The sequence below is a fragment of the Exophiala aquamarina genome (assembly GCF_000709125.1).
Source record: "Exophiala aquamarina CBS 119918 chromosome Unknown aczIA-supercont1.7, whole genome shotgun sequence".
Classification (NCBI taxonomy): domain Eukaryota; kingdom Fungi; phylum Ascomycota; class Eurotiomycetes; order Chaetothyriales; family Herpotrichiellaceae; genus Exophiala; species Exophiala aquamarina.
The window spans coordinates 395,665-423,155 of NW_013550581.1; the positions used below are offsets into that span (position 1 = coordinate 395,665).

Here is a 27,491-nt window from a genome sequence, read left to right on the forward strand (position 1 = left end):
CCATCTGCGATAAGGGAATCACCAGTGCACCAGCGAGGTTAATGCAGGCCGCAGGGCACATGGCATGGCAGGGCATGGCAGGGAGGGACACGGCCAATTCCGATTGCAGAGAGGACCAACATCCACTCGGGCACTTGGGTCCTTAATTATCAGTCCTTGGGCATCTGATTCTCACCCGAATGCCCGGAGATCTTAGCGGGATCTGTTCCGTCGTCCTCCTCCGTCCATACGAGGCACATCAATAACTCCGTACTGCGATTGAACGTTACTTCTCCTCGGCTTTTCGTAGCGGCTGTAGCTTGCACGTATCAATGATGACCAGGAACTTCTAAAAGGGTAAATCGTCAAAACGGCAGACTCATGAGGCGACACTATGCAAAATCAACTCAATGTCAGTGCGTCTGTTGGAGTCTCTGTCATATTTACTGAGTGTATTCTGACTAAGCCCGGACTCCTTCACAACCTCTTTCTGTATGTCATCTGTCTACTTGATCGCGGTGAATAGCACGTTTCTGGTCTATCATCTAGTCGATTGATCGCTCAATCCCGATGACAATCTTATAACACCGGACAAATTCTCCTAGTGCCATGGCGGCAATTCATGGTCGCAGAGATAATGCAGGAAGCTGTGATCACGCACAACAGACGCGTGGCCACAATCCAGATGGAAGTGATCCTGGCCTCGAAGAAAACGATGCGGACGAGGCAGGGATTGATATGGGCTTGACAGAGATGGCATTGCCACCACCAGCCAGAGAGCAAGATCCGCATCGGCCTTCACTGGAGGCCAATGAACGAATGACCAGCAAAGAAGACCAGCAACAAGGTCAACTCAGCGAACTCGCTGTGCCCGAACCTTTGAGCTCTTGCGACAGGGTTTCCGACGAAGGAAGTGCACACAGTTCTGCACGACGGCAGCAAAGTCTGGAGGAGGTGCGGAAGGCAGAAGGCGAAGCTCCCTCACGGTTGAGACACTCTCGGGTGGTAGCAGAGCTCTACACCGTGTCGTGGTTGATATTTTTCTCACTTTTGGGCACTCTCGCCCGTCTGGGAGTTGTGGCCATCACCCTCTACCCGAATTCACCATTTCCTTCTCGAGTCCTATGGGCAAACCTGGGAGGTTCATTTACGATAGGTTTCCTGGTCGAAGATCGACAGCTGTTCCGAGGAGAATGGGGTTCACCAGATCCCAAAGCACCATCTGCCAACCATGGGAAGGTCAAGAAGACACTGCCGCTCTACATTGGACTGGCCACGGGGTTCTGCGGGAGTTTCACGTCCTTCTCCTCCTTTATGCGTGACGCATTTCTCGCTTTGACCAATGCTCTTGCCTCTCCTTCTTCGACCAGTCCGTACCATACAGATCCTGTCATCTCCCCAAGGAATGGCGGTTTTTCTTTCCTCGCACTCCTGGCTATCTTGATTGTTCACCCGGCGATATCCTTGGCAGCCTTGCAAGTCGGGGCGCAAGTGGCACTGGTGAGCCAGCCGCTGCTACCCACCATTCCCTTCAAACTTGGTCGCAAGATCTTAGACCCATTGGCGGTTCTCCTTGGGTTTGGCTGCTGGCTGGCCGCAGTGCTTTTGGCTGTATGGCCGGCTGGAAATGCCGTTCATTGGCGTTCCCGAGCAGTGCTCCCTCTGGTGTTTTCTCCGCCAGGCTGCTTGTTGCGCTTCTACGTCTCGAAGCACATGAATGCAAGGATACCAGGATTTCCGTTAGGGACTTTTGTGGTGAACATGCTAGGCACGGCCGTGCTGGGGATGGCCTTTGACCTGCAACACGCAGGCAGCATCGGTGGAAGGAGTTCTACTTCGTGTGCAGTGTTACAAGGCATCATGGAAGGATTTTGTGGATGCCTCACCACAGTCAGCACGTGGGTGGCCGAGCTTCAAGGTTTGCAAAGGAGCCATGCGTGGGTCTACGGTCTGGTGAGTGTAGGCGTCGGACTAGCGTTGATGGTCATGATCATGGGCAGTATGGGATGGACAGTTGGATTCACAAGACCTGTCTGTGGATGAGATACTATATACTTCGTAGAGTGTTATACTTTTTCTACCTCGATCTGCGTACTCCGTACATAACACGTATATCACAATCAAGAAGGGAATACTCCGTACTCGATCATTAGAACCAAATCTTGTTTTCTGCTTGGTTGAAACCGTGGTCGGGCAAGATAAGCAACAGGGTGGTTGTTGATCCCACGCAATCCTCGCCTTACCCGGAGCCAACTGACTTGGAGAGGCCGGGGGTGGCCTTGGTGGATGCCAGTGAGGCAAATGGGACAAAGACAGCCTCTCAAAGCCCTGGGGCGCCCCATGCAAAGAATCCACCCGCCCACAGCCATTTTCCGGCCCCTGGAAGCCACTGCGTTTGTTTCCTTTGGTTGGGCCACTCATTCAACCATTTGGATTGGAAGCTGCCCCACCTGGTGTCCACCCTACCCATCGCTCCTGCCCTTTGGCCTTTGGCAGCAGGTTGCCTTGACCTGCAGACTTGGCAGTTCCGAATCCATCTCCCCTGTTGATTTCCATTGCTGCTATTTCCTCCTCCCCTTCTTTTATCCTCCGGCCTCCTACAACGCGTCAGCCAGCATCTGCACTGCCCACTACGGTACAATACTATACGAACTACACGCCTTTTTCTCACCACCAGCCTACGGAGTACACAGAGCTTTACTGCTTCCCACGAAATCACAGGGTCCCTCACCTCCACGACTCATCGTCTCTTTCCTATCTCACCTGCCAGGCTGGATTTGTTGGCCCCGATCAGCAAACCAGTAATACAATACTCGGAGCTCGCATTTGAGTATACCCCTTCCAGTCGTGGCCGTGTTGATCGACTGCTTTCGACTCACGCACCTCGAACTTCTTTGTTCACAAGCAGTCACGTTGTGTTTATCAACCTCCAACGGCTAATTGAATCCACCGGACACACTAATGATCCACCAACGAGTCTGAGCGTGTCAAACATTCCCCCTTGTGAGCAGCGATTCTCGACAACCAGAATTCATCCCGAGGTCAACGAGATTCTTGAGAACCGCCAAAATGCATAGCTCAACCACCTCAGCCCTCCTCGTTACATCTCTCATATCCGTCGCGTCTGCATTCGTCCCCATGCAGATCGCGCCTCTCCCTACAGCTCTAGACAGCAGCATTTGGAAACCCTTTACGACCATCCCAGCCGAGCCTGCTCCTACAGCAGGCTCGCCATCTTCCGCACCCACACCCGCACCAACACAAGGCCCGGAAGAGATTATGCACATTCTCCCCGTCCTAGATCCGAACATGGTCCCCGACCTAAAGAAGCGACAAGGCGTGAGTCAGGCCATTGCCCCAACTGCCATCACGCAGGTCTCTCCTATCACCACGTATCAAATAAACCTTATCAGAAGCGGTGTCAATTCACAGCTCAATATCGTTTACACGCAGACTTTCAATCCTATCCCAGATCAGTGGCCCAGTCCTACCGAGGCTGGAACGATTGGCTTGGGCACAATTCAGGGTGAAATCGGCGTGGTCAAGACCAAGCGAAGTTTGCCAACACAAGCCCTATTAGGTAATTCGGCCGACTCGACCCCTACGGAGAATGCACCCGTGAGCTCGAGCATTCCTTTGTTAGACAAGCTGCGAAAGGCTGGCCAAGAGATTGAAGAAGAGATCGAAGAACTACTCAATAAAATGAAGATACCCGGAACTCACAAGGAGGAAGACCTGAGTGTGCCCTTAGGAAAGGAAGTCAGGCTTCCCAACACAGGCTCTTCCGATGTCAAGGAGCCATTCAACTTTGCAGAATCGGAGGAGGATGATGATGATGCGACGCCTTTGCTCCCTGAATTACGCGTCCACGAGAGTGACGCCCGCATTCTCAAAGCCGGGTCTCTCGCTGTCCTTGCTATCACAATTGGCACTCTATGTGCAAACTGCCTATGATAGACCAATACCGGAACGGAAAAATCTGGGCACACATAAAGAGTCTGCACAACACGAGCAGGAGTTGGTGGATGGTGCTGATAATTCGAGTTTCTCCGAGTCTGGCGTTGAATGGGTTCAAAGGGATTAGGTTGCAGCTTGGGGCGTTCTGGGAGCAACTGGTGTCTCAACCATACATTATGAACGATTTTCCTTTCTTCCACCGAAGTCAGCAGCAGCAGTAAGTTATCTTGAGCGATTCTGCCCCTTTTTTTTTTTGGCACTCCTTTTCTGTTGCTGGTTGTTGGAACACCCATTGTACAGGATACGAGGCAGGATTGATTTGAACGGCATCGAAACAACTTCAGCACTGGACGCGCGCCGTATAGAGAGCATGCTCTTGCGCTGGATTAGACAGATATCCAATAATGAAATGATAACTAGAATATGCATATGAATCTTCGACTTGTGGTTCTGAAAAGTGAAAAAGTTGTTTTCCCCCTCTTTTATAAACTCTCACTCTCTAGCAGGTTCTTGTTTGAGATCATGAGTGGATGGAGACAAGGACACCATCTCATCGAGACGAACGTAGCCTGATGCTACTACCATACATACATTGGTAGTCAGTGCATCCAGCAGGCCGTGAGATCTCATGTTCAGCTTTCCTCAACCTAGAGGATTCTCCTCCTATATCGACCAAGTCACTTCTACTCACTCCCTGCACGCCCTCGACTATTCAATCGTACAACCTGGCCCAATCCGGAATCAGAACCATCTTGCGGCGCACCTGGCCTAGGGCATACGTCTTCCCGCTGGTCCTGAGATCAAGATGCTCGTCGTCCTCGGCCTTCTCCACCGCCGCCGCCGCCGCCTCACCATCGCGATTGCCCTGCTGATCTCCCTTCTGCTTCTTGGTCTGGATCAACACTGCGTCCTGCAGGAAGTCGACCTCGGTGCCGTACCGCACCTCCATGTCCGTGCCGCCCCAGTCGAGGCTGACTTTGCCGGACGCGTGCACGCGCAGTTTCCCCACCAGCCCGGCGGGGAGGCGGGTTGGTTCGGACGCCGTCAGCAGGCCGTCGAGCTGGAGTGGGTGTCTGGAGGCTGAGGCTGAGGCTGAGGCTGAAACTGAGGCGGCGGGGTCAGCGTCGCCTTCTTTTTTGATTCCGGGTTTGTTGCCCGGCGCGCCTGTATCTGAGTATTTGCCGTGTGAGGAGGAGGTGGCGGTGGTGGCCGTCGGCAGCTTGGAGATCGTCTCTCCCCCCATGCCCGGTTCCTGTTTGACGTCCGGTTCGGCGGGAGGGTCGGTGGCAGGGTCGTAGAGGAATGGCGTCAGCGGCGGCAGCTGGAAGAGGAACAGCTTTCCCTTTTTCAGAGTCGTTTCTTCCTCGTCTTGTTCTGTTCCTACGTCGTTGCCATCGTGCATCTCGTCTCCGTTGGCAATCGCAGGGTGCGACACGTGATGATGAGACGGAGAATTTCCATGACTAAGGAAGATATCTCGTAGTTTGTGCGTGTCCTCCGCGATTCTCAGGCGCTCGGCCCTCTCCTCGATTGTCTCCGTCGCGCCTCGCGCGCCGTCTCTTGATCTAGCGCTCGAACTCTTCTTCAGGTTCCGTCTTCGCATCTCAGGGCTCGACAGGCGGTTGTGGGGTTCCTTACCCAGTGCCGAGGGCTGCTCGTCAACGTCCATGGCGTGCTCATCCTCGTCTTCCACTTCATGGATCATATTGTCTGATTCGCTTTTCTTGACCACCGCTGGTCCTCGGGTGTTGAGCCTCCTGCGCCCAGCAGATGTGGACTCTTCCTCTTCCCGAGGGGCCCGGGGTGCTCTCACAGGCCGCAGGCTGTTCGCGCTGCGAGGAGGACGTTGTACCGCTTTCTGCTTGCGTTTCCCTGCGACTATTGCGTCCTCGTCTTCGTCGGTGGAGATCCAGATCCGCTCGATGTCTCGTTCGGTTTCGTCGGGCTCATCGTCCGTCGCGATGTCGACCCCTTCTGCCTGTCGAGTCGCTGCTGTCAATCGGCTGTTCCCACTGCTGCTGCCGCCACCACCACCACCACCACCACCACCACCACCACCACCACCACCGCCGCCGCCGGCGCCTCCAGCGGATAGCTTTGCTTCTTCACCTTCCAGCGTGTTCAAAAGCGCCGCATCCGCTCTCTTACTCGACTGGCTCCCAACTATCATCTCACTATAGCCTTCCGGAACGGTCCTCGATCTCATAGAAGATCTCAAGCCGCCGCCACCGGCGCCGAAAACGCCTCCTCCCAGTCCCGGTGTGTTACTTGCTCGTGAGTCGCCCACGCCGCCAACACCCACAGCGCCAGCTCGACCAGCTCGACCGCCTCTTCCTCCTCTAGCTCCGCCGCGTGTAGACGTGTTCTTCGAAGCCTCGGCATTTCGCGCCTGTTGTCGCTCGGCTTCTTGCCTTGCGAACTGCTCTCGTTCTTCTCTGGTCTTGCGCTGAATGCCCGCTCGAGGCTTTGCTGCTCGAGTCCGAGCCGCGGGCGCTTTCGGGGGCTCTTCTGGCATTGTAGAGAGGGTCTAGAGCGATGACGAAGAGGTTTGAGAGGAGAGATTGAGGGTTGAGGGTTGAGGGTTGAGGGTTGAGGATAGTCTTGTCATAAATCCTCTGGACTCTGCCAAAGTGTCGCTGTCTGACGAATTTTCCGCAGGATGATTCTCGCGAGGGTGGGGATCGAGGGTTGGGGCTCAAGCTTGCCAGACTGCGTGAGCAGAATATTGCGAGTGACTACGAGGTAGAACTGTCCTTTGAAGCACGCGCCAATAAAGCATCACAGCCGAACTAAGTCCATTGACTCAAGCAGTTAAGGGTGTTGATGGTGGGCAACGGAGAACTACTTCACTCTGCTAGTGCTCAATCCATGTTTCCGTTCACTCAACCTTTTTTTGGAGACGACCGAATTTCTTGCCCCTCATTTTGGAATCCCAGTGGAAACCCCCACAGACGCAGCCTCGTCATGTGATATGGCAACACACAGCCTTGTTGGTTTGCACAACCAAATGATTGGTGGATTAAGCTGTCAGCAAAGACCACGAACACCTTCGTAAAGGGTTCGTCCTGTGATGTGATTGCAATTATATCAAAACTTAAATTCCGACTATTTCATACACTCATGACTGACTGCTACCAATGTCAAAGAAGGATTTGTCTTGGTTTCAATGTTGTTTCACAAAACATTTGCTCGCAAGCCCCTTTTCATCCCAACCCATATCACAAGTTCACAACACCGTAAGGAAATCAACCATCCACTCGCTCGACAACTTCCAACTCCGTAGTCATCTTCTTTGTAAAACAGTCCACGAACTCAAAGTCAACACAAGTACTCAAGTCGTTTGTCTCAGTCAATTTCGTTGCAATCGCCGGGGTCTTGCGACCCTATCCATCCAAGTTTGACCCTGCCCTTTTCGCAGTCTATCCATACCGATCCCAGTCAGGGCGAGAGGTCTCCGCCTGATTCCACAAAGCCACCCCACCAGATTTTGTTTGCACTTGTCATCATCTCTTTCTCTTCTTGTTTTTCTCGGGACTACCCCCAAAAGCAATAGCCGCGGCGTCACCACCCATTGTGGCTGGGATCATTGGGGTTTCATCATCAGAGATAGCAGCATCATCAGCCTTCTTTGCGACGGGTACACCCATGTGGCGACCGTATCGTCCCTTTCGTCCATTACCTTCATCTTCACTAACGCAGCCTTCAATGCCAATGCCTGCGTCTTTGCATCGCTGACAGGGACGTTGACGGTCGCAACCTTTCTTGCTCTTGCGGCAGCGTTGGCAGCGAGGTTTCGAGGACAAATCCTCCTCATCCGCACCAAGTTGGTGCTGGAAGTTGAGACTCGAGCCAGATGATTTGCGCGCCTGGCCGTTGGAAGCTGGGGCCGAGGGTGCCTTCATCAGGCCTGACTGCGGTGCTGACTTGCTTACTTTCGGCACATTGGCAGGGCGAACCTTGGAAGGCTTGCTGTTCTTGAAGGCTGAGGCGGCCTTTGGTCGGTATCCATTGGTGGGCCCATCGTGCATCTTTGTCCTGATCTTCTTTGTTTTTGGCTCTCCTTCAAACTCGTTCGGCTCACGATGGGGCTCTTCCAGATCATACTCTTCGTCCTCTTCAAGATATTTCCTATGTTTGGGTTGGCCTCCTTCAGCATCGCTATACTCGTCGCTGTCACTTGTAGCCCCAGTGGAGGAAGCAGCATCTGCAACGCCACTGAAGGTTTCATCCATGGTGGAATTGGAGGTCCGCCCATGGGAATAATTGGAGGCATCACCGAGAGCAATCAGTGTGCGAGCGACGTCTTCATCCGATATACAACTGGCTACAGTAGGATCAGGAGTGGGCAGGACTCCATGAGACGAATAGCCCGCCCGTCCAATGTACCCTGGTTGGCGATCTCGCAAGCGATGGCCGTGCTGAGGGACGGGTGTTGCCATTTCAGGATTTGCGCCCAGGTCCGCCTGTCCAGCACTGTGCATTTGGCTATAGCTTTGAGGGGAGAGAACAGGCGGCAGTTGATTTGCCCAAAGCTTTTGAGCAGGAGGGTGGAAAGGAGAGGCACCCTCTTGAGGGATGGAGCGTCGTTGGGGGGAGACAGAGGACTGGGACGCTGTGACTGGGACTTGAGGGGGCAGAAACAAAGGCAAGGTCTATTCGCAGGTTAGTAGGCAGCAACAGCGCTGCTTGAGTGTCGGCACTTACTGAACTATCAAAAATGGGCCCACCTCGTCGACCATCTTGCAAAACATTAGCAGTACTGATGTCTGAGCTTGCAAACTGTTCACTCCTTGCTCTTTTCGATCCCGAGATGGAACTGCGTCCGGCTTCGCTATCGCTGTAGCCGTTGTCTTCATGATAGCTGCCATTGGCACTGGAGCCCCGGCTGATAGTGGTATGAGAGCCTCCCTTTTGTTGCGACGCACTTCTGCGCCCTCTTCCCTGAGTGGGGGAAATGCTTCGCTTACAGGCCAGCCTGGAGGATGGACGAGAGGGCGAATGTGACTGTTCTCGCATATGAGGTGGTAACATTTGGAAGGGCTCACCAAGGCTAGGTCGACGTCGAGGCTCAGTGATATTGTCCAGGGGATAAGCACCATTCATATGGGCTGCAGGGGGCAAGTGGACACCAGCGACGATGCGCACGTAGACAGTTGAATTGGCCTTCAGATTATCGTATGAGGCAATGAGGGTGTTGCCCCATCCGTCTTCGAAGCTCACACCGTGATTGTCATAAATACCATAGAAGTTCTTGACAGTGGTAATTATAGACTCAATATTGTCGTGGGTGTTCAAAACCACCCTAAGGGGGATCCGAGCCCTAGTCTTTGAGCCCTCGTCGAGGAGAAGTTCAAAGGCAATGGACTTTGGAGGGGACATTTTGCTCGCCTTCTGCTCCTCATCAGAGAGCAGACTGGAGATTTGCATAGCAGAGTTCTTCGGCTGGATAAGGTATGTGTCCGTCTCCTTGGCCTTGGTGAGGCGGTGTTGATACCACCAGGGTCAGCACGGCGCCGATGACAATGAAAGGGTGGACAGGTGGAGAAGGGAAATATCGGTCCAAGGAGGATTCAGTACTGCGAAAAACATCATTAGCTTCACTATCAATCAAATCTATGGTGATGGCTGAGGTTGGCGTTGCAAAGCTTGGGGTTGTCCAGGGCGGACTGCTGGCCGAGGGAGGCAATCCGGGTGACGGGGAATGAGAGTTGATTTTTGGGAACAAGACAACTTACAGCAGGAATGAGTGCTCTATTGCGATCGCAACCGCTCAGAAGGAATTTCCAGAGGGTGTTGAATGGAAGGAAGACAGCGCAAATGGTATTGCAATGGCATCCGGGTCTACCGTTCAGGCATGATTCGAGGAAGATGGCACTGGAGTAGTGGCAATATCACCAGGGAAGAGAGGGTGGCCGGTTGGACCCAAGGGCCCTTCTGATACAAAGATGGATGGATCAAGCACCCGACCAGCCGACAGTGAAGTGAAAAAAGAACTGTGATCAGGTGTAGAATGAGTGTGAGAGAGGGAAGAGGTGCAGTAGGAATGAGTAGGTGAGGTGCAGGCGCTGAGAGACACACACAGCGATCCTGGCTTGGGTTGGGTTGCTGAAACCAGGCCCACTTGGAGGACGGCGGTCCACTGGCCACCACCTCTGAAATACCCGTACGGAAAGGCCTCGTACCACAAGAACGTGGCTTCGAACTGTGTCGAAGACTTGATCGTTCCGGGTGGCTGAGTTTGGCAACAGCAGCGGTTAGAGATTAGAGATTAGAGATTGGAGACTGGAGATGGAGATGGAGATGGCGAGGAATGAAGTCTACAAGAACTTGAAGTTGCAGAAGAAGAGTATCTACAGAACTGACTGCTACTCGTAAATTATCGCGATGACCGGGAGGTCTGCCAGAGAGAAGCAGGACTCGTGCGAGGTACTAGGCCCTGAAGGTTGGCAGTATACCTTGTGACGGAGTGGTTCGACCAGCCGGGGCCAATGGGTACCAGGTGACAACCCGAAGCGGTGTCATGCTGGCCATTTAGAGATGGGGAGCTTGATCGATTGGCATGCTCACGCTCACGGGGGTTGGGCCTGAGGGCTGAGGCGACTTCAAGCTTGCACCCGAATGGCGCAGGGAACTGGGTTAAAAGGTAAAAGAAAGTCCAAGATCCCACATTTAAAGTAAGAGCAAGTCAGCGGGCGTCAGTGGGAGAAGGGAAGTGGAGGGACCCAGAGGGAGGGAGAGTCTCGGGAAAGTGAGGACCAGGAGTCCAGGACACGAATTGAATTGAAATGGAAGTGAAATGCGAGGCAGACTAAGGCTAGGCCAGGCGATGCGCTGTGCTAAAAAGGATTGCCAACGAGTCAACGACTCACAATCTCAAGGAGACCGACCGGACATTTGCAAGTTGGCAGCGGCTTAGACAAAGAACAAGAGAAAAGCAAACCCGCAAGCCCGCACACCCGCAGACCCCTCACCAAGCACGGAGTAGGGAGCAGAGTCACAGACTCACAACGTACAATTTCCAACTTGCGGGATGTTGGGATCTGGCCGAACAGTGCGTTGTGAATGGAGAAGATTAGCAAGCCGTCAGCGCATCGAGAGTCAAGACACGCAGCGATACCCCCATCCGCTTCGGCCAATAATCCTCGGTGGTGCGTGTCTGCTGGCACACATTTCAATCACCACCAGCCAGGCCCATGCGCTCATCGGCCCGCCTTGAGAAAATGGGATTTGGATGCCCAGAAACACCAGGCCGGACTCCCCCTCCCGACTTGGTCAAGGAGGAGCTGCGCAATGACTTCTGCGACTGGGCATTAGTAGGATCACATCTTCACGGGAGGAACTCGGAATCTCCACAGAGAGACACCCTCACATTCTTGTTCGTTGCTTGCCATGTTACCAGCGAGTGCGACTGCGTGTTTTCCAGCAGCCCGTGAAAGGCAACCACAACCACAACCACAGCCACGGGAAGTTCGCGGAAAGCCGTACGAGGACCTTGCCTAATGGGTGCGTGGCGGCTGTCGCAGCCTCTGGAACCACTGCGATGCCACTTATCTCCCACCTCCGGCGAGCTCAGCTATGAGGTCCGTACAGACCAATACGACAACAGTTGTGCACGTGCAGTAATCTTGATACGAGATGGCTGCTATCGTTCCTATTCATGGCTTGACATCTCTGGAAGCCGCACAGATCATCCAAACCATCATTGCCATACCCAGCTCTCCTCTGAATGACTGGCTGGTTGCATCTCCACATTCCATCCCAGGCGGTGATACCATGGCGACCAAGTTTGACGGGACTAAACTATTTATCCATCCTCCATTCCCGGCCGTGATGTTCATAATTGACATGCATATCTGGATGTCTCTCTCTCTCGCGCGACATGGGTCCACCCCCGAAAAGGGCGCTGAAATTCGTAATCCAAAGCCCCCGTGCCGAATCGCAATCAAATAAACTTCCCCTGCCGTTTTGTGAATTGCCACACAACTTTCCTCGTATGCAGTAATCGCACCAACGCCGAGGCCGAGGCCACAATCTCGCATCTCGACAAATATTGACCATGTATCGCATCAATGGACCATGCACATGTTACGACCTTATGACCTTACGACATGACTTCAAACGTGGTATTGAATATAGATGACGGGCAAGTGTCTCAGCTCCATCGACCCAAATTACGGTCGACCTCAATGGCCACCCAATCGACTGGCCTCCAAATAACAGTCCGAGGAGACCGTAGCCAGGGGCTCTTTGCTAGCAGACCTCTTGGATAACAGACCATCTATGTTCGAAGCTTCACTATTGGAGCCAGCACCCAGCTATGACGCGGGAAGATTGAGTAAGCGCCCGCCGGTCTCCTTTCCAGCTGATGCCGGCCTCCGATGATGATTTGCCGACAACACTTATTTCTGATCGAGGAGACACCTTATAGCCTTACATGAGGAAGATTTGACCTGAGCTCACTACTCAACTCAGCTGCGCTATTCACGACGTTGAAACCACATGTTCCACATTCGCGCAGACAACGACTTTTCGCGATAAAGTTCTTCCATCACGTGAACGTAACGTGACTTCGCGATTCTCGTGCAACTTTCACGACGCGTCTACGTCATATCGCTGTTTTGGAGGTTGGCCACCCGGTCAGCGATATCTCTCTTCCAGATACTAAGCTATGAGTCCATATGATAACCCCATACCTACAGAGCGTTTTCCCAAAGAAGACAATTCTTGGTGTTGAGCTGACGCGAGCAAAACTTATTTCGCTCGGTTCTTGAGGATCGCGTTCAATGTTGACGTTGTAATAAAGCAGGGACAGCGGCTCTTGGCAAATGCTGGATGCGGAAACGCGTCCGAATTAGATTGATTTGGTCTGACCGCGTCTATGTGGAAAGGCTGAGCTCGCCAGAGTCATGGTGGACGCTTGTAGACCTATAAGATGGGAATGCAGGTACTCAGCAACTAACATCTGGTTATGTTGCCTCGGGGTGGGGCATGATACTGTAATTTGCCAGGCGCTCGAGGTTGACGATTCGAGAATTGGGACACGAAACTCAGAGGCACACCAATTGTCAGGCAGTCATGTCATTTTAATTCCCGATTCGGCTTGGCGGCAAGCGTAGCCGCGTCCGGGCTCATGCTGCCTCGTCCTGCTGTTTTTGTTTACATGGCCTCGTCCTTCAATGTTGTGGTTTCCCGTTACCATGGCCCACAATATGCCGTGAACACTACCACAGGCCTAGCTTTTGCATTGATACACATCCTGGCGCTGGCCTCCTTCCTTTCCTGCCTCCGCCTTTGTATTCTCTAAGCGAATGCTTCAGCTCCTCCCTGACTTCTACACAAAAGGGGCGCGACTCCTTTGACCTACCACGCCGTGGGCTAGGACTGCCAGATTCAAACTTGTGTCATTGAAAGACTTGCCGACTCAGCCTTGACAGGTCGATTCACCATGATGGAGATCAAGGTAAGCCAGCTCCTCTTTGTGAAAGCTTCACTTCGTTTTGGCTCCATCCTTCGGTCAACATCGTGCCTCAGAACATACCAGACCACATTATGCCTTCGAGACTGACATTCCACTTTTGATAGCCCTCACGCCCCATGCGTATCTCACGCGTCAAAAACGATGAGAATGTACCTCCTCATGGCACTCTTGCAAAAGCCTTTCACCAGCGCAATAAATCCAGCCCAGCCCTGACCTCTTTTCCTGGCGGTCATTCTCTCAAGACTGCGGCGAAACGTAACGTCTTTGCAGACGTAAGCAACACTGCCTCCGTCATCAGAGATGATTCTATTCTCCATACAAAGCCTGCCCTCCAGCCCACCGTGAAGCACGCTCCCACCTTGAACGAAAGAAGATCTGTCGCTCTCCTCAAACCTGCACAGAGACCCTTCTCCCTGACGGGTCTCAAGCCCGTAACAGCAGCCGGCAACGGCCATGCCGCTTCAGACTATGTCCCAAAGGCAGAACTTGGAGAGAATAATGCAACGCAACAACAGAACCAAAGAAAGGCCTTGAGCAAGCGGCCAACGATGATCTTCAAGGACAATCCTACGGCTGCAGTTCCAGATAATACTCTGAACACTCTCATCCCTGTCACGTCTTGCATACCATCGATCAATGCTCAGGTTGAGAATTTGGCCGGACCCAATCTTGATGATCTTCCTATCCTCCCACCGCCGTCTTCAATTACTCAACGTCCTGCTGAACCCACCAAGGCAGTACACGAAGCCAGATCCGACACCAGTCTCCCAGAAATCCACGGAGTCAGTTTAGAACCTGCGCCTCTGTACAGTGAAACACATGAAGCATGCATTCATGAGGTTGCACCAGTGATGGAACCATCAAAGCCCCAGGTCATATTACCACAAGTGGTAGATAGCGAACCACCCAAAACACATGCACCGCTGCACGATATCAGCGCGGTCGCTCCCAAGGCAGCTGAAACGAAACAAGTCTCCGTCGCAAGCCTAATCAATCCTGTGAACCATATCCCTGCTTTGAATCCTCATCATACTGAGTATGAACAGGCTATGGAGCCTGAAGAGTACTGGGATGATGATGACGACGAGAATTATGAAGAGGAAGGTTACGTGACTGCAAGATCATTTCGGTCCAAAGGTGACAACACCACCGGAGGTACTACCCTAGTCCTTTTCCCCCAGGTCAACAACCGCGTCCGCAAGGAAATATCTGCCGCCAAACAGCTGGTGGAGGCCACCAGGTCTCCTGAAGAGATTGAAGACGAAAGTTACGATACCAGCATGGTTGCCGAATACGGAGATGAGATCTTTGACTATATGAGACATCTTGAAGTGAAGATGCTTCCTAATGCCCACTACATGGACAACCAGCATGAGATCCAGTGGTCCATGCGCTCCGTTTTGATGGACTGGCTAGTTCAAGTTCACCATCGCTTCAACCTCCTACCCGAAACGTTATTTCTTTGTGTCAACTACATTGATCGCTTCCTGTCTTGCAAAGTCGTTTCTCTTGCAAAGTTGCAGCTTGTGGGAGCAACAGCTATCTTCATCGCTGCCAAGTATGAAGAGATCAACTGCCCGTCGGTGCAAGAGATTGTTTACATGGTTGATGGGGGCTATACAATCGATGAGATCCTCAAGGCAGAACGTTTTATGTTAACCATGCTGCAATTCGAGCTGGGCTGGCCGGGTCCAATGAGCTTCTTGCGGAGAATTAGCAAGGCAGACGATTACGACTTGGAGACACGGACTCTGGCAAAGTATTTTCTGGAAGTGACATTGATGGATGAGCGTTTTATTGGAAGCCCTCCGAGCTTCACCGCCGCGGCATCACATTGTCTCTCTCGCATGATGCTTCGCAAGGGCACATGGGTAAGTTAAAACAATCCTACTCCAAGTCCACGATCTAATGCTTCTAGTCTCCCCACCATGTCTACTATTCCGGGTACACCTTCTCTCAACTCAAGGCACTTCTAAATCTGCTTCTGGAGTGTTGCGAAGACCCTCGAAAGCACCATGCTGCCGTCTACAACAAGTATTGCGACAAACGCTACAAGAGAGCATCAGCATTCGTCGAGACAGAGATGCAGCGAGGCTTCCAACTGCCAGACCCGGTCGCAATCGCTGCTTTATCACAGCCACCTACCATTGAATACTATGATAGCGTTTCATTCTTCCGAGTCTGAAGAGCTAGAATTCAAGCCAGAATTCAAACAGAATCTCTTGCGGCTACATGCCGCACACAACTAGCCAACGGCTAGCACCGGTGATCAGTCTGCCATCTCGGCGCGACTTCCGAGCGCTCTACTTGCAGCCGCTACACAAACGGCACTCTGGATGCATCCTTTTCACCAATAGTCCGGTCTTTTCTCATCCAATCCTTAATAATAGAAGAACTCATTACTCGAGCGAACATTTACGAGGCCACACGAAGTCACGACAACCATAATTAGCAATTCTTCCACACTTCCGCCAACGTATTCTCGGAAATGGTATACTTCGGTCCCAAACGGTTATCGGCGTACGAGACGGCGCAACGGAGCATGCCACTACATACGAGATGTGACCTACTTGTGAGACGTCGTGGGTGTAGTAGGCTTGGGGCTGTTTGGGACCCTCGAGGTATTTGATCGCATAGAATTGGTCTCATCGAACACGAGCATTAAAATGGTGCTGAAGGACAGGTAACGCAAATGCAACGCTTGGAGAAAGCAGACATTGTGTCTGCTCCGACTTAATGATAAAACAAAAAGACTACTTTCTAAACCCAAACCCACTGTCTCTTAAATCTGTTGCCTCGGCGTATTTCTTGACCCTCAAGGCTGCCGTCAGTGGCTAGGCATTGATGGGCTGGTGAGACAAGAGGCTAAATGGGCCAGCCTTGTCCCGGCCCCGTGGTGGACCCGTTGCTGACGTTAATGGCAAGTAAGCCGACCGCATAATAAATTTCCTTCTCTTGATATTGGCCGATCCCTTGCCTTCGCTGATGACACAGAGATTCATGAACTCGAGATCTTTCGATCAGGTGCAGTGGTCTATAGTCAATACACGGTCGACGCCTTTACATGTTCACTCATGAAATTGATAACAAAGCTATTTTCCCCATTTACAAAGCCCCACCTGGCAAACTGTGAAGTATCACGCCTTCCTACTGTGGGTTCAACACTGGGTCATTTGCAATTCGCTATGCGCAAACACCGTTGACGAATTTTTGTGGAAACAAGGGGTGATTTCTGATGGCACCGAAGAAAGGTTCGGGTTCGGGCAAAAACACGCCGAAGAGACCGAATCCTACGGTTCCTGATAGTGACCACATCGTCTTTAGCAATCGTCAAGACGACAGGAAGAAGAAAGATCACAAGGACGCAGAGGCGCCGGCTCCACGCATCGACACCAAGAAAGTGATTGGCGGTGCGTCTTGGACCGGAAAAGTACCTGTTCAACTGCTCTCAGAGCACTGTCAACGTCAGAAATGGAACAAGCCTGAGTATCAGCAACGACAAATGCCCTCTCCCAACGAGGAAGGGCCCAGATACCGATCCTGGGTGATCCTTTCTAAGACTGACCCAAAGACGAGGGAAGCCACTAGGCTGCCCCCTTTCCAGCTCCCATCTCAAGATGCCCATCTCGCCGATCAACCAACCGCGCTAGAAGCAAGGCATTTCGCCGCTGCTTACGCTCTTTTCAGGATCTCCAGCATGAAGAACATATCGATGATACTCCCACCGAATTATCGGGACTTATGGAAGGGGGATTTCCAAAGATTGAAAGATGAGGATTTGAAGGAGGACCGAGCCTGGAAGTACGATGCTGACCCTTTCGTGGCTGAACTTAAACGGCAAGAGATTAAGGCCAGGATCGAGAAGAGAAAAGAGCAAGCAGCTGTGCAGGCCTCGAAGCCGGAGTCCATCAGCTTGGTGCATCATGGATCCTCCAAGCCATCCACAAAAGCCTGGGACTATGCTCCGAAACTCGAGTTGGGTGATGCTATTCGGACACGCATTGAGAGCATTATTAGATCGAAAAGTATATGGAATCCAAATGATTTGCAGATACCTGCTGCTGAGAGGGCATCTATTATCTCCGACCTTTCAAAATCAGGATTCAAGCACAGCCATATCGACGAGGCCGTTGAATACTGTGGCAACAGACAAGAAGTGTTGGAGTGGCTTCTCATTCATGTACCAGAAGACTCTCTGCCTGGCTGGAGTTTTCCAGCGGGATATAACGCAGGAGTAAGCCTTGTGACAAGTGACCTTTCCACTGAAGCTAAGATCAAGAGGATGATGCAAGCTGGCTATTCAAGCCAAATCTGCATTCAAGCTCTGAGGGACAATGATCGAGACGAAAATCTTGCGTTAGAAGCGCTTCAGTCCAGGCTCGTGCCCCCAATGACAGACGTGTTTCAGCATCTAGCCGGAGATGTTCGAGTTTGGTCCGAAGAAATGATGGCCTTGGAAGCAATACTCGGAGAGAAGTTCACTTCTCACAGTCCAAGCCACTGCGCGATCACATCTGACCCTTCTTCGGCATTGGCGGCGACATACCACTTTCGAGAACCCAAATCAGGCTATCCATTCTCTTCTGCCCCTGTCTTCTCGGTCGAGGCCCCAAGCATACCTTCTCACATTCGGCTCAGTATTCTCAAGCGAGGAGTGGAATATGCTCAAAGCCATCTACTCGGGGATCAAATGGTATTTGGTCTGCTGGAGTGGCTCGAGACATCAGTTCCCGGAATCGTGCAAAATCCGAATTCGCTGACCGAACTTGAGATCGTCTCTACAGACCTGAACTTGCAGTCTCAACCCACGACTGATGACCTGGCTGGGCATCATACTCGACAAATGAGAAGAGGAGAGAGACGTCAGCTAAAGGATCTACGATCAAGTGCTGCAATTTACGAGTCTTGGAAAATGCGACAGCAGAGTGGCGCTCATATTAAAATGAAAGCAATCAGACAGAGCTTACCCGCTTGGTCTAAGCAAGACAGGATTATAGAGGTGGTCTCCAAACACCAAGTAACCCTGATCACTGGTGAAACTGGCTCTGGAAAGAGCACACAAGCAATACAATTCATCCTCGACAGCGCGATTCAAGATTTGAAGGGGTCGTCAGTCAATCTGCTCTGCACCCAACCCCGACGAGTGGCGGCCCTGTCGCTTTCCGAAAGAGTCAGTGCCGAGAGGTGCGGTATCGAGGGTGATGAGGTTGGTTATAACATCCGTGGTGACTCGAAATTGTCTTCCACAACCAAGATCACGTTCATGACCACAGGTGTCCTCCTGCGTCGTTTACAGGGCGCAAAAGATGTCAAATCTGCGTTATCTGCGGTCAGCCACATATTTGTAGACGAGGTTCACGAGCGCTCACTAGACACGGACTTTTTGCTAGCCCTGTTGAAAGATGCTCTGTCAACATTGCCTAAACTCAAAGTCGTTCTGATGAGCGCCACTCTTGATGCCGATGTTTTTGCCGGTTATTTTGGTGGTGATAAAGTTGGCAGAGTCCACATTGAAGGGCGCACATTTCCAGTCCAGGATCTTTACCTCGACGATATCGTCCTCCTTATGAATGGTGCTAAATCAACTATGCCAGATGGTCCTCCGGATGAATCAGAGCTTCATGTTGGGAAAGCAATCCGGGACCTGGGTGCCGGAGTCAATTACCAGCTGGTCGCCTCGCTTGTCAGAAAGATTGATGCGGAACTGGGAACTCTTGACGGTGGGATCCTCATTTTCCTTCCTGGTGTCTTAGAGATTGAACGATGTCTGAGAGCGTTGGGTGACATATCTTGTGTGCATGGCCTCCCTCTTCATGCATCCTTGACGCCTGCCGAGCAGCGGCTGGTGTTCAGAAAGCCCCCGGCGGGCAAGCGAAAGGTTGTTGTGGCGACCAATGTTGCAGAAACGTCAATCACCATCGAGGACATAGTAGCTGTCATCGATACAGGGAAAGTTAAAGAAACCACCTATGATCCTGCTTCCAATATGGTTCGTTTACAAGAAGTGTGGGCATCGCAAGCTGCTTGTAAACAACGAAGGGGTCGCGCCGGGAGAGTTCGAGCAGGAACCTGTTACAAGCTTTTCACCAAAAATATAGAGGCAAAGATGGCCCCAGCGCCAGCGCCCGAAATGCACAGAACGCCATTGGAGCAGCTGTGTCTCTCTGTGAAAGCCACTGGGGTGGATCGAAATGTGGCCGATTTCCTTTCCAGGACAATATCACCTCCGGATAGCCGTGCTGTTGCCACCGCGATGGTGACACTTCAACGTATTGGCGCGTTGGAGAATGATCGCCTAACTGGACTTGGAACGTATCTCTCGACGATTCCTGCGGACCTTCGATGCGGAAAATTGCTCGTCTACGGGGTTCTTTTTGACTGTGTCGAGACCTGCTTGACCATTGCGGCTACTTTGACTACCAGGAGTCCGTTTGTATCACCACGAGACAAACGCGAAGAAGCGAAAGAAGCGCGAACATCATTCCCCACCTCTGACGGTGACTTAATTCTCGACTGCCACGCATTCAGTCAGTGGAAAGAGCGATCCTCGGGAATGAGGTACAGAGAGCTTCAGGAGTGGTGTTCATCCAGGTTCCTCAACCAACAGATACTTCGAGATATAGATTCGACCAGACGACAGCTCCTTGATTCTCTGATTGAATCTGGCCTCCTTCCGGTGGAGTACTCCTCAACTGTGGCTATGCACAATAAAAATAGTGGTAATTCGATGCTGTTGAGAGCTGTGATTTCAGGTGCATTGAACCCACAGATTTCAAGGATTCAACTGCCAGACAAGAAATACATTGCCTCAATGTCTGGTGCCAAAGAACTTGACCCCGACGCGAAGACTATCAAGTACTTCAACCAGGAGAATGGAAGGGTGTTTGTACACCCCAGTAGCATCCTCTTCGACGCACATAGCTTCTCCGGTGCGGCGGCGTTTGTTGCCTACTTTGCTAAGATGGAGACCTCCAAGACATTCATTCGTGACCTCACACCCCTGAACGCATATGGCCTCTTGCTTTTCGGTGGGCCTATCGAAGTCGAAACTTCTGGTGCCGGGCTCGTCGTCGATGGGTGGCTGAAGCTACGCGGCTGGGCTAGAATTGGTGTGCTGGCATCGAGACTTCGTGTCCTGGTGGATGACGAATTGAAACGACGAATAGATTCTTCGAGCTTGCAGGTCCAGGATGGATCACTCTTTGATATCGTGCGGCACCTGGTGGAACTCAACGGCCAGGACAAGTAGACAGAGAGACCCGTTTCCACACCGCTAATCGGAGCTCAACCTTGGCCTTGAGGAAGGTCATCTCTATTCTGGGCATTGAGGACAGTCGGTATCGCCCGGCGCGGGGGATTTTTGAGTGGACAGGGCACATGGAAACATTGTGGAGATGGCCACGATGATGAGCAGTTTGATATGACAGGGGTAGAACCCCATGCTCCTGAGCCTACCCAGCAACAAGTCCAGGACTTGAAATAACTGAGCGCACTTACATTGTGACAGCCTGTCTGTCCCGAGATCCATAGATGACTGTTTCAAGAGAAAGTTGAGAGAATGCCTTGAGCTAGCTCAACTCAACCCCGGCTCAATTCTCCCGAATCCTGGGGCAACAATTTACTTCCTCGTTCGCCTGGTCACCATGCCCTTCTAATGCTATGCATCCTCCAACGAGAGTTGTTTTCTGTAGCCATGAAGATTGTTCGTACAATCCCGTCTAGATAATGCCCCTCGTGTGTCTCTTCCGCCCGGAACCGTCCGAGTTCTTCCCCACAACATGGCTTCGCGAGTGGAGAGACTGGGGCCTCGGGCTGTGGAGGGGCAGTGCGGTTATGTGCGGCACGTGGTTTTGCTAGTTTCCAAGAAGGCAAACTCTCCAGTCTCAACACTTACACTTCGAGCGCGATATCGTAAGAGGTTAAACATCCAGTTTAGGAAGAGCCTTGCGCCCTTTGACATGCCCGGACACAGGTAAATATATCAATTATGGCTTTTCCGTCTCCATCGTTCACTCCGCCGACGCCAGTCCGCAAGCGACGGGCTGCAGCGTGCGAGAGATGCAATAAGCGAAGAGTTCGATGCGATGCCTCCATCAATGGCCTACCTTGCTCTGAATGCCGGCGATCAAACACCCGAGATTGTAGACTGGTTCAGTCAAAGCGCACGAGGTAAATGGGGCTGAAATAGGTCGTCCGAGTCGCGATTTACTGATCTTTGCAATCAGAGGTCCTGACGGACGTTACGTTCTGCCCGAACAAATTGACGCACAATCTTCCACAAGCCCAAGTACAACAGATGGCGATGGATTGAGGTCTAAGCCCGAAAACGCTCCAGAGCCCACGAAAAGCGCCCAAGAGGCCGATGTTCCAATTGATCTTGCGAAATTGGTAGGAGCCGACCAAGATCAAGACAGCATCTCGGGAGAAGAATCGGTAGGCAAGACAGCAAATAGCCATGACAACTCCGACGACACTGCTGTCAGGCCACGCAGCGAATCAAAGGCCAATTTCGTCGGTGAAAGCTGGTATGCATCATATGTGCTGAGTGCTTCTGGCACTGGCCACGCAGAGCTCCATCGCCCGATAGAAAGGCGCCAAAAAACTCTCTCCGATACTTCTCTTGGACATGTTCAGGTTGACGGTAAGCTGCCAAAGCCTACAAGTGCGTCTCCCGCGGACTTGCCACCACAACACCTAATGGAGCGCTTGCTCGAAGCATATTTTAAGCGATTTCATTGCTTGGTTCCCATCCTCGAAAGGGCCGAGTTTTTGACGTCGGTTCGCGATGGAACTGTTTCAATCACTTTGTTGCGCAGCGTCCTCTTCGTCGCGTCAATACACTGCGACCCAGAGGTCTACCACCTGATGGGATATAGCACCCGCGTGGATGCAGGTGACGATCTCTGGGCCAAAGCATGTGCATCCTTTGACGCGGACCGAGACTCTGACCGAACAACACTAATATTGGCGTCTTTCTTGAATCACTATTTCTTCGGGCGACCATCGGAGTATCGGGACTCTTTATGGTGGCTAGGCAATGCGATTCGCAGTGCACAATGTATGGGATACCACCGAAGCACCAAACACAGTAAGATGCTGCCACGACATAAAGCACAGTGGAAACGAGTTTGGTGGTGTCTCTATGTATGTCTATCCCTCTGTTGGCCATCCAGCCAGCTGACCAGCCAGATGCGAGATCGACAAGTCTGTGTCGCAACAGGCTCACCGATGGTCATAAATGACCTCGATTTCGACGTCGAAGAACCAACATTAGAGGACTTTCCCGAAGAAACGAAAGAAATCGCAACTTACATTATAGCACAATCTCAATTAAATCAGATATGTAATCTCACTATCCAGCCCTATGCCGCCGTTTCTCACTGATAGACCACTAGATTCGGCTTTGTACTTCAACCATTGCTCTCCGCGACGGCTGCCTCTAAGCCATGATCCTGTAGTCCGACATGCCGCAAGACGAGAAATACAAACCACTTTGGAGGAGTGGTATGCCACTGCCCCGATAATGACCACTCGCGGCAAAAAGTCCCACTTGACTTTGACTTTGCAAGTGTGCTATTTGTAAGTTCTCACTGTCCGGACGAATCATTGAGCTAATGGCATGATTGAGCTTTTATATCACGACCCTGCAGCAAAGATTGCAGAGACTATGCCCCAAGCCCTTTGCCGACTCCGAGGGGTCTAAGCTTATCCTAGAAGCTGCGAATCAAGTATCTATTCTCGTCGAAGAGTCACTCTTATACTACACACCACAGCATTTTCCCATGACATAGTCAGTATACCCGTCCTCTGGCACTTCCTTGGGGGCGCGTGGCTGACCTGGCTCGATAAAAGCGTAACGGTAATATTTACAGCAATGACGGCTCACGTCGCAGAATGTGGTATATCGAGTGCCAACCGTGATGTCCTCTCCCAAAAGCTTCGGCCCAACCTCCTAGCCCTGAAGCAATTCGAGACAACTTACATTCTGGCTCGATGGATTCGAAACCTGTTCATGGACATTATCAACAAGCCGGTCCGTCAAGTACTCGACCAGAGGAGCAATCATCAGCGTGAACGAAGTCAAAATGGTGATGGCCACGGCCGTCTCGAGCAAGACCCCTCCTCGATGACTCCTGAGACATTTCTCCGGTCTCACCACCAATCGACTGCGACCTCAGGGCCGACGGCGGGGTCGACCCAGCATCCCTATTCAACAGGTGAAGGCCCTCCAAATACTTCAGCCCCGGATGAGGGGGCATTCCTCTATGATTCGAACTCGTACGGCGACTCTACCTCTCCGTCCGTGATCATGGGCAATTTCGTCCCGAATTTCATCACCAACGAGTTCCTCCCCGGGCAACATGGCAACAACAGCGATATGTCGGGAATGAACATGATTGACTTCCCCAGTCCGAGCACCCTGGAGTATCAAAGTTTACACTTCCTCGCCGACATAGGTCTCTCTGGGTTCAATGTTTACCAATGAGCTCTGCCGCTTAGTCGGCGCGTTTTCGGCGCGCCTGAGCGATGGAATCACGTCTTACACCCAACCACGGAAGCCAACCTTAGCAACCGGAGATGCTTGGAAGTTATGTCAAGATCCGCTTGAGGATAACAGCGGGATGCGCCTGCAAGTACAATAGACTGGTGCAAAGGGGCGTAATACGACTCCGACCAATACGACTGCACGCGTCATGATAGAGGGATCAACCTTTTGGGCCAACCGATCAAGGAGGCCCAGCACAAACACGACCGCGTTCCACCACGAACTATTGGATTGGAGACAATCAAGATACACATGAGCTGCGATTGATCAAGATTCCATCCGTTAATGGTATTTCGAGCACATGTCTCGTGCAGGCTTGGCAACTGGCATCGTCCACCCGTTCAGGGAGTCGCATCCATCCCAGGGCTTCCGGCTCCTAAACCCTTCTTCACTGCCCATCGCAGTGTAAGCAAGATTCGACAGGAAAGGGTTGCGGTGATGTCTACTTCAATCAACAAAGCTGTCCAGAACAGACTAAGTAGCTGAATCGTGAATGGCATTCGAAGGCCAGCGTTTCCAGCGACTCTTGTGCCTACGTATTGTCCGAATATCCGAGAAGCACCGCATTCCAAACAGCTGGCCATCGTAGAGAAGACCCGTCTGTGCTATGTTTGTCTCTTAGAGTAGATTTAGGAGGAATAGCGCCTAAGTGGTGTGTGCGGTCCGTTGGGCCTTCTTCGAACTTCGGGTGGGGCATTTATATCTGCAGCTTCGCAACTGGTCGGCTGCAATACATCCATCAGACAGGTTGATTGAGCTGGCTGTGGAAGGCTGGGGACGAGGGGCGTATATGAAGTAGCTACCATGTAGTAAAGCTATGGATACAAAAGAACCTCGCACACACATTCGGCGCCCGTAAGTACCTAGTGCTCTGATAGGGCCGTCAAATTTGTCCGTCCGGAAAGGCTTGCTATCAACATCAACTAGTCAATGCTAATTGCTTTCAGGACGGACGGGACGGCCTGGACAAAGGCCAGGGTAATTAACACCCGATTTGTCCGTCGGTTACGGCTGATGGTCGGGTGTGGTTGCTGGGGTTGACCTCTGGGGTATGGATGCCAGTATTGATTATGGTTGGTTGGTTGGTTGGTCAGAGGTGGCTATGGACGCGGTGGACAGTATCTAATCTCGCACCCTCAGACATTCTGCTTCCCGTTCCATCTCCTTAGAGCATCAGGCAGGCTGTCGGCTGTTGATTTGCCTGGTGGTGGACCTCCAATTCTTGGATCGCCTGGATACGTTGCACGCTCTACCCCGTCCCTGTTCCAAGTTACTGCAGGGCTAGGACATACCAGTACTTCTACGTGCACTGGCGGGCGCCTCACGAGCGCTGTTTCAGTCCCCCATAGCCGGCAATCAAACCGTATCATGGAATTCGAGAGTTCACTGTTTCGTCATGAATATTTGGGATTCTTGTCTCACGGTGTACACAGGAGATGCTTTTGAGCCGACAGTCATCCTGAGCAGATCTGCCCAGTTGCGCACTACCTTGTAAGCAAGCCAGGGCTTCCGCGCTCATTCATCTAATGCACTATGTAGTTGGTGAGTTCACGCCACGTGGATTTCTCGGCAAAGACGGCGGTGGACTAGGGAGTGGATCCCGATATGTCCAAAAAACTTCATATTCATTTATCGATTGTGAGAACTTGGAAAGCCCGCCCAGGTTGTCTCATGAAAAGTTTCTGGTTCAAGGAAGACAACGTCTCCTGAGACCACAGAACCCCTTTGGAATCTTCAGATGGTATATCTGAATCCCTCAAGCCCCTCAATCATTCTCTTGCCCTCGTCTGCCTGCTTGTTCGCTCGTCTGAGCGCCAGCATCATGATTGATGCGATAATAACTGTCGACACACAAATTGCCATGACTGCGATAATGCCAGGGAGGTAATTTGGAGCGTCTTGCTGGCGGAAGACCAATGACGAGTAAATGCCTCCAATACCTGGGTAGTTGTCAGTGAGATCTGTTTCATTGCTGGGAGAACGGGTTTCGGCATACCGGAAACAGAGATCAAGATCGCTGTAGCGACGGCTCTTCTCGCATCCCCTCGAATATTGTTCGCTTGCCACGCTAGGACTGAAACTACAAGCCCGTTGACGCCTAACGGTCTGGTTAGCCTTTGCACATGATTTCTGCCGTGTTCAGGTTTGAATACGTACCAGCTTCACCCAGAAAAGTGCCAACGTATCGAGGAGTTGGTGCATCAAGGAAACCTGTCATGCACAGCCCAACGATCCCAACAATCCCTTGGAAAACGACAAAAGGGCCCCGCATTTTCGTCTTATCGGCAAGCCATGAGATAAAGAAAGCCTCGATCACCGAGAACAAGGCAGGAGGTGCTGACAGGACGAAGGACATCGAAAGCGAATACCCTAGACCACTTCGGAGAATAATTGGAAGGAAGAACAAGAATGCATAGACACCAACGGCACCGCTCATGTACATGAGAGAGAACGCCCAGACTTTCCAATCGGCTGCTGTTCTGAAAAGAATCGACCACGTAACCTTCTGTCGCTCTTCAGTGCCTCGATCGGCGGCTAGTCTCGACTTGACAAACTCCTTTTCCTTCGGCGAGAGAAACTTGTTCCGATTGGAGTCAGGGAAGTCGACAATGACGAACCATGCGGCAATCGCAGCAACGCAGGTGATGGCACCCTCGATGATGAAGATCCATCTCCATCCCTTATACTCGGTCGTCTGGGCAATCTGGATCAAACCGTATGCAAAGATATTGGCGAAGGCCGATAGCGCCGACGCTGTGAGAAAGAAGCCTGCTAGTCGCTTCTGCACCTCATATCGTCGATACCACGAACTGACCAGGTAGACGCAGCCTGGGAAAAACCCAGCCTCCAAGACACCAAGAATTGCTCGACAGATAGCAAGTCCAATCCAATTGTTGAGAAATCCGATGCCCAAGGAGACCAACCCCCAAGCAAACGCGATGAACGCCAACCAGTTTGCCGCGCCAATTTTGTGGATGACAATGTTCGAGGGTATCTCGAAGATGATGTAGCCGATGAAGAAGACGAGGAGTACTATCGATGCACGGTTTCCCTGCTTGAGGCCAACGTCCTCATCGAGACCTGAGATTCTGGCAACGGAGATATTGCTTCGATCCACCAATGCAATGGTATAGAGAGCGCCGAGAATCGGGAGGAGACGAAGGTCGATCTTCTTCAAGACTCGTTTTTCGAATTTGGTATCGTGGGCGTCTTCCACTGCCGGTGCTATTTCCACTTGGTCAAGCTTCTCATCCTTGGTAGACGACATGCTGTCCCTATGGGCCCCGTCAACGCGCTTCTCCGACAGATGATAAGACGAGGCTTGAAAGGGGCTTTTTATGTCAGCACCATTGAGGAGAAGGGGGATGAGAGAAGGAGAGTTGGAGACACTCGCCATGTGGGAGCCAGGATTATATGTCCATTTATCAGTTGTGCACGACCAAAAACGAGAAGCTGGACAAACTGGGGTTACCCATGGGGTGATCGGTGATCGGTGATCGGTGACGGTGAGATGGATACAATACCCCACGA

At 51.9% G+C, this 27,491-nt stretch overlaps 8 protein-coding genes across 8 annotated transcripts; 5 read left to right on the forward strand and 3 right to left on the reverse strand.

Moving 5' to 3' along the window:
- Window positions 1-588: 588 nt before the first annotated feature.
- A1O9_08181 (uncharacterized protein) lies at window positions 589-2,022 on the forward strand (the record flags this gene model as incomplete). The annotated part of the gene is made up of 1 exon (XM_013402567.1): window positions 589-2,022. One exon carries the CDS (start codon window positions 589-591, stop codon window positions 2,020-2,022), a length of 1,434 nt encoding a protein of 477 aa, XP_013258021.1.
- A 1,023-nt stretch (window positions 2,023-3,045) lies between these two features.
- Window positions 3,046-3,933, forward strand: A1O9_08182 (uncharacterized protein; the record flags this gene model as incomplete). The annotated part of the gene is made up of 1 exon (XM_013402568.1): window positions 3,046-3,933. The coding sequence occupies exon 1, from the start codon at window positions 3,049-3,051 to the stop codon at window positions 3,931-3,933; it is 885 nt and encodes a 294-aa protein (XP_013258022.1). The 5' UTR covers window positions 3,046-3,048.
- Window positions 3,934-4,648: 715 nt separating this feature from the next.
- Window positions 4,649-6,451, reverse strand: A1O9_08183 (uncharacterized protein; the record flags this gene model as incomplete). The annotated part of the gene is made up of 1 exon (XM_013402569.1): window positions 4,649-6,451. One exon carries the CDS (start codon window positions 6,449-6,451, stop codon window positions 4,649-4,651), a length of 1,803 nt encoding a protein of 600 aa, XP_013258023.1.
- A 988-nt stretch (window positions 6,452-7,439) lies between these two features.
- On the reverse strand, window positions 7,440-9,315 carry A1O9_08184 (uncharacterized protein; the record flags this gene model as incomplete). The annotated part of the gene is made up of 2 exons (XM_013402570.1): window positions 7,440-8,588; window positions 8,641-9,315. 2 exons carry the CDS (start codon window positions 9,313-9,315, stop codon window positions 7,440-7,442), a joined length of 1,824 nt encoding a protein of 607 aa, XP_013258024.1.
- Window positions 9,316-13,530: 4,215 nt separating this feature from the next.
- Window positions 13,531-15,599, forward strand: A1O9_08185 (uncharacterized protein; the record flags this gene model as incomplete). The annotated part of the gene is made up of 2 exons (XM_013402571.1): window positions 13,531-15,285; window positions 15,333-15,599. 2 exons carry the CDS (start codon window positions 13,531-13,533, stop codon window positions 15,597-15,599), a joined length of 2,022 nt encoding a protein of 673 aa, XP_013258025.1.
- Window positions 15,600-16,649: 1,050 nt separating this feature from the next.
- Window positions 16,650-20,663, forward strand: A1O9_08186 (uncharacterized protein; the record flags this gene model as incomplete). Its single annotated transcript, XM_013402572.1, has 1 exon — window positions 16,650-20,663. The coding sequence occupies one exon, from the start codon at window positions 16,650-16,652 to the stop codon at window positions 20,661-20,663; it is 4,014 nt and encodes a 1,337-aa protein (XP_013258026.1).
- Window positions 20,664-21,510: 847 nt separating this feature from the next.
- On the forward strand, window positions 21,511-22,798 carry A1O9_08187 (uncharacterized protein; the record flags this gene model as incomplete). The annotated part of the gene is made up of 3 exons (XM_013402573.1): window positions 21,511-21,583; window positions 21,711-22,558; window positions 22,604-22,798. 3 exons carry the CDS (start codon window positions 21,511-21,513, stop codon window positions 22,796-22,798), a joined length of 1,116 nt encoding a protein of 371 aa, XP_013258027.1.
- A 2,896-nt stretch (window positions 22,799-25,694) lies between these two features.
- A1O9_08188 (uncharacterized protein) lies at window positions 25,695-27,228 on the reverse strand (the record flags this gene model as incomplete). The annotated part of the gene is made up of 3 exons (XM_013402574.1): window positions 25,695-25,900; window positions 25,957-26,058; window positions 26,118-27,228. 3 exons carry the CDS (start codon window positions 27,226-27,228, stop codon window positions 25,695-25,697), a joined length of 1,419 nt encoding a protein of 472 aa, XP_013258028.1.
- Between the last annotated feature and the right edge of the window lie 263 nt (window positions 27,229-27,491).